The 12,400-nt window shown below is 32.6% G+C and overlaps 1 protein-coding gene across 3 annotated transcripts in view; it reads left to right on the top strand.

Annotated features, from left to right (window-relative positions):
• LOC143249616 (latrophilin Cirl-like) overlaps window positions 1-12,400 on the top strand; it is a 118,608-nt gene that overhangs the window by 46,575 nt on the left and 59,633 nt on the right. For all 3 annotated transcript variants that reach the window (XM_076499759.1, XM_076499757.1, XM_076499758.1), the window contains one exon: window positions 11,960-12,155. In XM_076499759.1, coding sequence (XP_076355874.1) covers window positions 11,960-12,155 — 196 coding nt within the window. The remainder of the gene's footprint in view (window positions 1-11,959; window positions 12,156-12,400) is intronic.

Genomic DNA, 12,400 nt, shown 5'->3' with positions numbered 1-12,400 from the left:
TTAGACACGGTAGAAGCATATAAAGATATAAGAAGACTCAAAGACAAATCCATGTACGCACGCATAGATATAAAACCTTCACGTGTACCTACAATAATGGTACTTTATGGAACTCACATTAAATATTCTCTTAGTTAAAATATGTTTTGTTTTAAATGACTCTTTTCAGAAATAGTTCGTATTTTGATATGTTTCATAAAGATATCTAATGATATATAAGACATAAGCTAAAGTGTGCGATTTTACATCATAATTAAACTAACTGTAACTTTAAATTACAATACAAGTTTATATTAGGTAGAGTGTATCACATCATCTTTCATTGAATATCAGGACAAGCTGAAACAAAACATATGGCCTTGTACTGAAATTTAAATTCTTTGGTTAAACAATAAACTAAATTGGCTAATTCTTCGAAATTATGTTGTTTGAAAAGTTATTTGATTATTTTATCATTTTTAATTAGACTTAACTATAACATAGTATGCTCTTTTACTTTTAACATTTCTACAACACACTTAAGATAAAAAAAAAAGCAGTTTTTGTTTCTATAAGTTTTTTTCTAGAACTCTTGAGGAGATTATTCTTTATTGATTGGTTATCGTGTGTCAAATAAATCACTTTTACTTGTATAAAAAAGAAAACAAATGCCGTAGAATTCCCATAAATAAAAAATTCCCGAGTGGTAGGGTCAGAGGGCCGCAGGTGTAATAATTTTAAAAGTTATAGAACAGTATATATTTCAGAGATAGAAAACACATTTTCTGTTTTCAAGTCACATTTCCAGGCATCAAAATTTAAATGTATTACTAGTAAATTCAAATACTCCTGCCAATAAATACTGCAATGATAAAATAAAATAAATTAAAAGGAAAAATAAAACGATGTTGTATTAAATTACTTTTATTTTTCGTTTGATCTGATTTTATTTATTTAGGTACACAAGTTAGTAGAGTTTGATTTTTTCTAATCTAAATATTTCTTCGTGAAAACTATAAACATCGGATTTACTTTCGAAGTCTCAATTAACATATAACTTTTCTTTTTCTTAAGATTATAAAAATCTAATATCACCGTAAGAGAAAAAAACAGTTGTAAATATAAACAGTGCTATGCAACTATTGAAGTCATACAGTGTGTCCTAAAACTTATCTGTTTGTTCGTCATCCATATATCTACCCATTTATCTTTCTGTTCACTCTGTAACTTATATTTATTATAAACTAAAGTGTTTTGTGCTTTAGATTTGGCTATTTTTTAATTTCAATACAGTTGCCTGTACTTACGTTTGAATGTTATAGTTGAACCCTTATGGTAGGCTTTGAACTGTTGTTCAACTCGACCATAAGACTTATCACCTCTGGTAGAATTTCAGTGCAGAACATTTTCAATGTCATATGTACGTTTACTCTTTTCATAATCCCGTTTGATATTCTTATTGGATTGCTGATCTGATCACATGACAAAGTAGAAGTGTCAAAATCTCTGTTGGTGTGTTTTTTTATTTGAAAATTTTTTTCGGCTAAACGACTTTCAGTAAATTACTTATAATGTGCTTAATTTAAAGTCCCTATGAGGATATAAACAATAAATAGACTCCAGGACTTATGTCTTGAAAGTTAGCTTCAAGAGCTGCAATGTAAGCGAAGTATCCAAATCTACTTTGGGTACTCTGCAGTAATGCAAAGAGAGACCCCCACAAAACCTTGAATGCAGAATGGGTAATTGTAATTTTTATAACGTATACGAACAAGTAGAAGTGAGAGAAGTGTGTTGCATTGTCGCTGTGATCATTTTAACCAGGATAAGTATTGAATTGTAATGTAGTCCTTGGTCTCAGAGAGAGAATAGTATAGAAACTGGGCGTAGTTAAGAGACTAATAACCACTAGAAAATGAAAATGTCCCTCACACTCTACAGCCAACCTACAGAAGCACTTCTTTTACGTAAATACTATACTAAGTGAAATAAAGATACAGACTTTATCACCTGTTAACCCACCTGTTAATTGTTGGTTGGATGAGGCAAACAAATTGTCAAGAAGGTACTTTTAGCGTTTTTGAGTCCAGACCAAATCAACTGGGATGATCACATTACTTTTTGTCATTGGACAACGAAGCAGAAGATTACAACTGAAAGTAGTTTGTTATTTTAACTGTGGTGACGTTTCGTCCACTTAGCCAACACAAATTTTCGACAAAATATGTAAATTACGTTCTATAAATATGTGAGCAGAACGGTCTTACATCAACAGAGAAGTTGTAATAAAACAATGGAAACTGTGTTTAGCTATTGTGCATTCCAATAACAAGTTTTTCTCTTTGTCTCTTGTGGTAGACTAGATCACATTTAATAACCTGAGAGCTCAGCCTGTCAAGCTACAATATTCAGTGGTCATACATAGGAAACACGTTAATCAAATTAAATAACTTGTTTTCGATGAACCTTTAAAGCAATAAGTAGACCAGGAACCAGATCATGATGAGCTAACCACATTAACTTGGCTGAAAACGAAGAAGACAGTGCTAGTATTTTATTTAGCTTTTACAATGAATTAAGGAAGGACTAGACAATAACAGAATAGTACAACCAATATGTAACTTTCAACCAACAATATGTTGTAGCTGGAAACACAACTGGTGAGTAGCAACACCAGCAGCAATGTAATAAAACTTCAAAGCACAGAGTATGTTATAGCTTGAAACATACAATCTAAGTAAACTATAAATATTATTTTTATTAAATTGTACTTTACTCGAAATAGATGAAGGTTTCCAGACATGTTGGAAACTAACTCTGGACGTTAAGTATTCCGGGTGAATAAAGAAGAGTAGGTTAGCTGCATGTGAAGTTCATAACTCGCTCTAGAGACCGACGCAGGGCTTTTCAATATACACATTTACCCAATGTCTCATAGGACCAATGTACAGTTATGACAAGTAACCTGTAGGAAACTATGAAGCTTAATTCCATAAATTAGCATGTATAAACAACAACCAAGAGAGGAGCTTATAGGAATCTGACGAGAAGTTCAGTGGATTCCTGTGGTTTTCTACCAATCTTATCTTCTCGTTTACAGTGCTCATTCAAGTTGAAATAGTTTCAATATTTTCCAAAATGATTTCAACCGCCATCCAAATACACGCACCAGTTGAGCAAGTCATAATCATATTATCAAATACGAAACATATTCTGCATGTAAACGGTGACATTGCGGCTTTATGTAAAGTTGTACTTAACGAATATTTGTGAGCCTAAAATTTAAAAAAAATACTTAACTTCACACAATATGACTTCTGTATTCTATTCTGTTTGTTTAGTGTCATTAATTTTGATAAGTTAGTATTAATCTTATTTCACCTTAATAGTGTATTTACTCGTTTGTGCGCTTTATTACTTTTAATTCATTTAGTTTGATATATAACACTGGGCTGATTCATTTTACTTTTGTTTTGTTTATATTTTCTGTGTTATTTATTTTTCTTTCATTCTGTTTAATCTTATTTTGAAAATATGCTGAATTATTGTATTTTAATAAAAGTTTATTTAACACGATGTTTATAATCTGTGCTTTATGCTGTCATTGTACTAAGTTACTGATATATTTAAAACTATCTATAACAAAATAATATATCACATTGATGCATGTAAGTGACTTCAGGTGATGGTTCACTTAAAGGTTATTTTTGACTTGTATCATTGTATCTAAACATTGTATTACCTTGTAACATTATCTTATTACAATGTAAACTTCTATGTTGCATTTACTTTAAAATGATTATTAGTTTGTATGCCTACAGGGCTTTTCCATTAGGAGTTGTGATTTTCCTAGTTTACATTGTGGTGTTTGGTAATTATCCGAGTTAGAATAATAATTCCACAGAATCATAGTAAATTATGTATTATGTATTAAATTTTAAAATTAATGCAATTTCAGATTGAGCTACGATAATGTGTGAAACAGAGACTTTGTAAATTATAGAAGGATTTAGAGCTCTGTTGTTTTAAAATCTCAATAGAGTCCTAACCTAGTCTCAAAGTTATACTTAATCATACATATATGCCCAGCTTCCAACATGTCTCACATCCATGATAGATTATCAGCATAGAACTCTGCTATATTCTAACATAGTTGCTCGGTTTAGTATTACACTGAGAAGTTCTTTGTTGGTTGCTCATAATGGAATGAGAAGTGGTACGAAATCTGTTTGTGTATCAAATAATCGGACAACACGTGCTCATTGACAGAGTTTCTTAGTACTAAATAACGATGTAAACATAAGTGGTGCAAACATTATCTGTCTATTGGATAATTAAACAATACATGTCATTGATAGTGAGTTTCTTAATACTAGCTGATGGTACAAACAGAAATAGTTCAAACTTTATTTGACTGTTAAATTATTGAACGATACGTGCCACTGATAGCGAGTTTCTTAATACTAGCTGACAGTACGAAAAGAAGTGGTTCACACTGTATTTTTTGTTGGGTAATTAAACGATACACTGACAGTGAGTTTCGTAACATTACTTGACAGCACCCGTTAAGGAAGGAAACATATAAAGGATGATATCAGATAATGTTTCTTCCCTTTATTTTTATTAAATCCTTTATGACCTCATTAGATGTTAATTGCATAACTTGCCTTGTGGATGATAATAATTGACTCATTTAATTGATTAAATGTTTTTGCCTTTAAATTCAAGTAAAAAAAATTAATTTAAAAAGTGGTAAGTGTTTCCTCTCTCAGCGTCTTTTTCATTTCTTCTCTCTTGCAAAAATCGTAAAAGAAAATAGCATATATACACCGTCGGATTGTTTTAAGTTGCCATACCAAAAGTTACTGTGATGGAGACAGCCATCTCTGTGTGAAGGATGCTAACACATACATGATACATCATCTTTATAGTAATAAACTAGAAGCTTTTAAAGACTTATTAAAATAACCGGGCTCTGTGAAAGAAACTTTAAATATTTTTATAATACAATAGCTGATCACATGTCATTACCATTGCCTCTTCATTTACGACGTGTTATTTGTCTAAATAATGCATTTTTGTTCTTTCTAAATGTTCTGTAAGTAGCGAAACGAAGTATGGCAATGGATAAAATAGAGATAGTGTTGATTGTTTATGCCTCAAAATGAAATAAATAACATTAATCAATTCGGATAACAATATCAAAATGTATAATGGTCAAAACCATAAAAAACATGATGCCAGCTTTATATTCGGTTGTCGTATTGAGAACAAAAGTTCAAAATTCGTGTTCATACGTACGAAGAAAAACGTGTAAAACAAATTACAGTTTATACACTTTATTAGTCATAATTATTACAGTTGTTTAATTACAACACGTTTATGTTATGTCAAATGCATAAAAACAATAACTCGTCACAGCCACACGTTTGTAACATTTCTGATTATAAATAAGTATACATCACAAAACAACTAGAAGGATAACTGGAATGTGTAATACTGGGGTCATAAGAAGGTAAACCCGTAGCTATAAGACAGTTTCTAATATCTCTTCTAGGCATCTGATTATCAGTTACGTGATCTGAAATTCAAATGAATTGTTATTTAGATTATATAACTCAAGTCGTTTCACCTACTATTTTTTCTTTTATCACTTGGAACTATATACGAGAGTCTTAAATTCTACAAATTGTTCACAAATATAGACCTTGACAAAAACATTTGAATGATTAACTCATGAGGAGAGCCATCAAACGAACGGAACTGGCTGATCAGAGCAGACTGTTGCAAATTGGCTATAAGTTTTTGAAAGTATTGTTAGCAGATGTAATAACGCTTCTAAAGCAACGTTACAGTTACGTGGTCACCTAAACAGAGACAAACCATGATCCATAACGCAAACACATGACAGCTATCTCTCGGTTTTGAATTACCGCAGTCGTAGACTATCTATCTTAAGACAAAATCGGGTGTTTTCTGCTTCACTGAATATTTTGTCAGTGTGCAAACGGTTAAAACAGATTCTGACAAGCCAGCCTATGGGATTAAATCTCAATAAAATACATCCTGCTCACAAAAAGGCTCAAAATGGCTCTCATTCGGAGGCACCAATAATATCTCAAGTGAATCAGTGACATATAGAAAAATATTCATTTAATAGATGTCTTGCATTTCGTCTTGTAAATAGAAGACAGGCATTATTCACTTGAAGAGAGCCTAAAATTAAATATAATACTATTTTGGTATAGATATTGTGCATATGACAGTGGTAGAAGTACAGTGTGGTTAGGTATAAACATTAGCAGACGTACCGATCTTTACGTCTTGCACAATGGCATCAGTAATGTCACTTTATGGCCACATCCTACAACACTATGAACTGTCAAAACTGGCCCTGACACGCCAACCTAATAGATGAAACACCTGCTCCCGCTCTGCTGAGCTGATTGTCACTTTTCTTGAGAAAAAGAGGTGGGATTTACCGAATGGAGAGGCCTGCACAATCAATAGACTGTATTTGATCATGTATGAATTTCTCTTGGGAAATGCAATTCATACTGTTAAGTTTTTCGGATAATAAAGACACTTTGAAAATAGATCTTTCAGAAAAGTGACCAAGGATGCCTAAGGACCTTATGATCGTTTAACTTTAAGAATGTTACTTATAGCCAAGGTGTCTTTACTGTTCGTGGAAGCCATACTGCATAGTTTAATGGGTGTACAAACCGTTAAGATGTAAAGAATCCTCTTCCAAATGTTCATATTTGAGACCAGGCTGAATGACCAATAATTTGTACTTGAAATAAAATAACTGATGATTACATTCAAACTGAAGTGAGAAGATATTAATATATTGATGTAACTATGAATTTTGCCTTATCATAGTATTGTAAATTAAAATATTGTAAATTCTAATGTATTATACTTGTTTTACGCAGAATATTTGAATATATTTTATGTTTTTATAGTAAACGCCTCCGGTCACCTCGGTGGGCAGTAAGAAAACACACGCACACATTTACAGCAAACAACTATAGATATACATTTTCGTATAAATGTAATTTTTATATCACAAATGTTTTATTTTTAAGTTAAAAATACTGCATTTTTTCTTCTTCCCTTTTAGTTCAATCAAAAAACGAATTTCTTTGAGATTATATAAGCCTTTTGCAAGTTATGCACAATTATTCATAGCAGTTTAAGTCATACCAGTAAATACGATATATCTAAAACCACACAGTTTTATTGGTTCGTGTTCTGGGTTTTAATTTGGCACAATTTAGCATGGCACTGTTTTCATCAAAGGTTCATTTTTAATCGAAATTATTCTTGTCATCAAACTGTGTTTAGAGTTTAAATTAAAAGGTTTGTAAGAAAATGGAATTAAACTTAACGTAGCTATGAAAATAATGTTGAGTGCTAGTATAGTTATACATAAAACGATTTATAACATTCAGTTACGTGTGTTTATGATACTTAAAAGATATATTATTTCCTTGTTCAATTCCCGTTTTTAATCAGGCTTAATAAGAAAGTCTGAATGTGTTTTGTATAACATTTTACTTATTGCATAAGTTCTTTCGTTATTCGTGGTCCGGCATGGCCAAGTGGTTAATACACTCGACTCGTAATCCAAGGGTCGCGGGTTCGAATCCCTGTTACACCAACCATGATCGTTCTATCAGCCGTGGGGGCGTTCTAATGTCACGGTGAATCCCACTATTCGTTGGTAAAAGAGTAGCACAAGAGCTGACGGTGGATGGTGATGACTAGCTGCCTTCCCTTTAGCCTTACACTGCTAAATTAGGGACAGCTAACGCAGCTAGCCCTCTTAAAGCTTTGCGCGAAATTCAAAACAAAACGATCATTATGAGTATCATTTATTTGTTTGTCATGTCAAACTTGATAACAATATACAATATATAAATATGAATTAATAACAAGTAACTGAAATTCAATTAAATCAGGATATTGTTAAATAGGATTAAATCGTATATAAAATTATTGTTATAGCATCACACACGCAAAATGTTATAGTAGCTGATAGGTAACTGAAGTCAACTTACAGTTAAAAACAAATGGAATCAAAAATACTCAAGTATTTCTAGGGTAGATTTCAAAAACATTTCATCGTGTAAGTCACAGTGTACGACATATTTCCATATTCTCCCTCCCCAGTCGAAAAGCTTCTAACGCTAAATATCAGGTTTCGATACCCATGGTTAGCACAGCACAGATAGTCCATTATATAACTTTGTGCTTAACATAAAACAAAGAAGCTTTCATAGTAAAATAACCTTTTTTATATAATTATATTTTTAGTGAGAAAAATTTAGCAAACTGTTACTTATAACATGATTTTTTCCTATAATTATAAACCCTTTCCATTATAGTAAAATAAGAGTTTCTTTTAGGGGAAACATTATTTATTTGTTATAAGGTAGAAAGGTTTCCTGAAGAGAGGTAACATTTAAAATACGATACTAAGTTTGCAAAATAGTGTGAACTAAACAACGTCCAGTAATAACTTACCTGTACTTTGCATCTCATGTAAAATCATATGATTCAGTTGTCGACTTAAACAAGAATATATGCAATGTAACCCACTAGTTTTGAACAAAATATATTTTCATCCAGCTTAACCACAATGTACTTTTTTTTTCACCAAAACCAGCTGGCAGCCAATACATATGTTATCAATTATATACATTTTCATACACTAGCACCAAAAGAATGACATCATGTGAGGTTAATTAACCTAGCTTTTGTACAAGACATTTTTACGTCACTATGAAAAGGGTGATAAATACGGCTTCCTCTAAAATACCTGTGAAGTAGACAAGCATATGGGAGATTTGCTTGATTTAATTACTAAAGAGGACAAGATAACAGGGAGAGAGGATAAACTATGAAAAAATATGCCTAATTTTAAGATTGTCTCTTGTTTTAATCTACTAAACTCTGTTTTTATACAACGCTTGTACCAGTTTTGTCAGAAAAAAAATGCTATCACATCCTTCTTTCGCTTCACAACTTTCCCGCTTTATTCAGACAATCAACGAACAACTAGACTAAAATTATCTTTGTTAATAGATAAGAGTTCATTGAATGATCTTTGTTGGTTGATTTATCGCAACCTCATGCTGAGTAAGGCTTAATGAGCCTCAGACCTGCGATAGCTAGCGTGCGTTACTAAAAAGAGAAGAGTGTTCGATTCACATCAGGTTAATGTAAAATTGCGCTTAGCAGGTGCTTTATAAAAATGACAATCAAATCCCACTATTCAATTAAAACAGTCCAAGAGCTGCTGTTGGATGCTGTTAGCTGGCATAGGGGATCTTAGTGGAGCTTTATACGAATGTACAAACCAGACGGCCCAGCATGGCCAAGTGATTAAGGCACTCGACTTGTAATCCGAGGGTCCCTGGTTCGAATCTCTGTCATACCTAACATGGTCGCCCTTTCAGCCGTGAGGACGTTATAATGTGATGGTCAATCCCACTATTTCTTGATAAAAGAGCAGCCCAATAGTTGGCTGTAGGTGGTGATGACTAGCTACCCTCCCTCTAGTCTTTCACTACTAAATTAGAGACGGTTAGCGTAGATAGTCCTCGTATAGCTTTTCGCGAAATTCAAAAACAAACCAAACCAGACAGAAACAAAGTAATATAAAGTGATTTAAACACATCTTAGTATAGCTCTATGCATGTATCTCTTATCATGACTAAAAACTATCATGAGATGTCACTCAATATGGCCTGTTTGTGATAGAATATTTAATATAATTCACTCGTATGATGAATTAAATTCAACAGGAACTTATATCTCAAGAGCTAGAAGATTAGCAACTTTGTATCCGATAGAAACAAATGTATTTGATGAGATTTTATACGTCACAAAGAAACAAAGGGCGAGCATGTTTGATGCGACGGGGATTTGAACCCGCGACCCTCGGATTACGAGTTGAATGCCTTAACCCACCTGGCCATGCTGGACCCGACGACTTCTGTATTCCATATTTTTTTTTCAATCATTGAGACGTGTTTCAAAATATGTAAGAAATATTTTGTTGGAATTATTTGATTTGTGTGTATTTTTCTTATCTACTGTTTCCACCGAGGGGAATCAAACACTTGATTTTAACGTTATAAACCAGTAGTCTTAGCACTGTCCCAGCAGAGAGCTATATGCCTGCTTAGGTATAGCCTGGCATTACCAGGTGCCTAAAGCATTCGACTCACAATTTGAGGGTCGCGGGTTTGAATCCTCATCACACCAAATATGCTCGCCATTTCAACCATGAATGCATTATGATATGACGTCCAATCCCACAATTCGTTGTTAAAGAGTAGTCCAAGAATAAACAAAGGGTGGTGATAACGAGCTATCTTCCCTCTAGTCTTACACAGCTAATTAGGGATCGCTAGCCCAGATGACGTTACACGAAATTAAAGAAAAAGACTGCTTATACACTTTTTAAAAACACTCTGAGTATATATGTATATTAATTTTCACAATGGAGGAAATTATTTGATTATAAAAGTAACTAAACAACGTAAGTACATCTTCAGCTCTTTTAAAGTGAAAAATTTCAGCTGCAATAATAAAATATCTCTTTAGCGTTTAGATTGCTATTATAGTTTCAAACTATTGCTACGTAAATAAGAAACATTCTGATAGATTATATTTTTATTCTATCATATGCCATTATAAATAATTCATATCTCAGCTTTATTTATTAAAATATAGACTCATTTAATAATAACAGAAAATAGTAAGGATGAATTACTATAGAAACCACTAATTAATCGTAGTGCTGGTAGTAACGGATAAACTTTGTTAGCTGGTCACTTTTAATTCACCAAAACGTGAATTTCAGTGGTGAAAAGGTGACGTAGACATCCAATATATTTTTGATTTCCCACTTTCTAAACAACCAGTTAGCCCACTGCATGATAATAAATAATTAATTATGCTGGAATAGTTTAGGCCTATATATCATCTTTTCTTCTCTTAAGTTCAAGTTTTAATGAAGAAAAGAAATTAGCGACTAAATAATAACCTGCTGGAACGCTAATTAATAATGGATAATTAGCTGTTACACTATGTCACATGCTATTCAAACACCTGAAGTGTTGTACGTTGTTACTGGTGATTAAAATACTTTACATCAAAACCAAACAGATGAACTTGTACATTAGTTATTATGATCAACACAAGCTAGTCGATGTGCTAAGATTAATCGAAACGCAAGTAGGTAAGTAACCAAGGTCGGCACAAATTTGATCATTTTCATAGTTACTGTAAACAGGTAACTTCGTGATGACACTGACATTAACTTGTGCAACCTTCGAATTAATAGCTTTAACAAGGACTAGAATGAGACAGTAATATGTATGGGACTACAATATTCATTCATAGCAACTGACTTATACTGACATGGGTGTGTGTTTGTGTGGTTTAATTAGAAAGAAATTGGTTTAGTGACCTTTACATTACTGGCTTTGCTGATATTTTCTTACTTGGATGATCCAAGCAATAATGACCAATTATTAACATATACGGATTATTTTCCTATACTTCCACATCTTAATTAAATATTGTGCTTGCCTCTATGGTAAGAAATAAAATAGACTTGAGGCAAAATATTAAAATATAGCTATGCAGTATCTTTAAATATAATTAATGTTTTGAAAAACACAAACGTTAATATTACCAAAGGAACGTGACTGAATGTTATTAATTTTGATGTCCTATTCCTACTGAATTATCTGAAAGAGAAAAGAGAAAACATTTAGTAGATAAGTGAGCTACATGTGCTAAAATTATATTGTTACATGTAGAGGTTGATTAGCACATAAGACGATGAGCAAACACAATATTAGTAACATTTACACATATCTCGACGTAAGACAGATTATGAAACGGTTTGTAGATAAACAGTTGGATATTCTGAGTCTATTATTTGTTTGTATCCCAGGTAATCGAGGTTACCTAACTGCTTACGCTTGCGAGGGTACACATCTCAACATCTCTTGTGAAACTGGAAAACAAATTCACTTGATTCGAGCTAATTATGGACGCTTCAGTATCACCATTTGTAACGAACAGGGTTCTCTAGACTGGAGTGTGAATTGTGCTTCTCTTCCGTCTTCATACCAAGCTATTAAAGAAAGGTAAGTTCTCGTGCAACATTCTTTTTCAGTTCTTACTAGATCAATTAGACTAGACACTTATTTGATTAAACAACTTTGAACGTTTTAAGTATTTGTGTGATATGGTACTTTCAAAGTGAGTGTCATCTTATGTGACATATAAGTTAAATGGCCAAGTCGAAGACCCCAAATATTCAGGAATATTCATTCTTAATATAGATCTAACCAGAAAGATGACCATTCATAAACACTCGCTGCTTACTTGG

Source organism: Tachypleus tridentatus, chromosome 4, assembly GCF_004210375.1.
Source record: "Tachypleus tridentatus isolate NWPU-2018 chromosome 4, ASM421037v1, whole genome shotgun sequence".
Classification (NCBI taxonomy): domain Eukaryota; kingdom Metazoa; phylum Arthropoda; class Merostomata; order Xiphosura; family Limulidae; genus Tachypleus; species Tachypleus tridentatus.
Note: the sequence above shows the minus strand (reverse complement) of the source record. Positions and strands in the feature narration are given on the sequence as shown.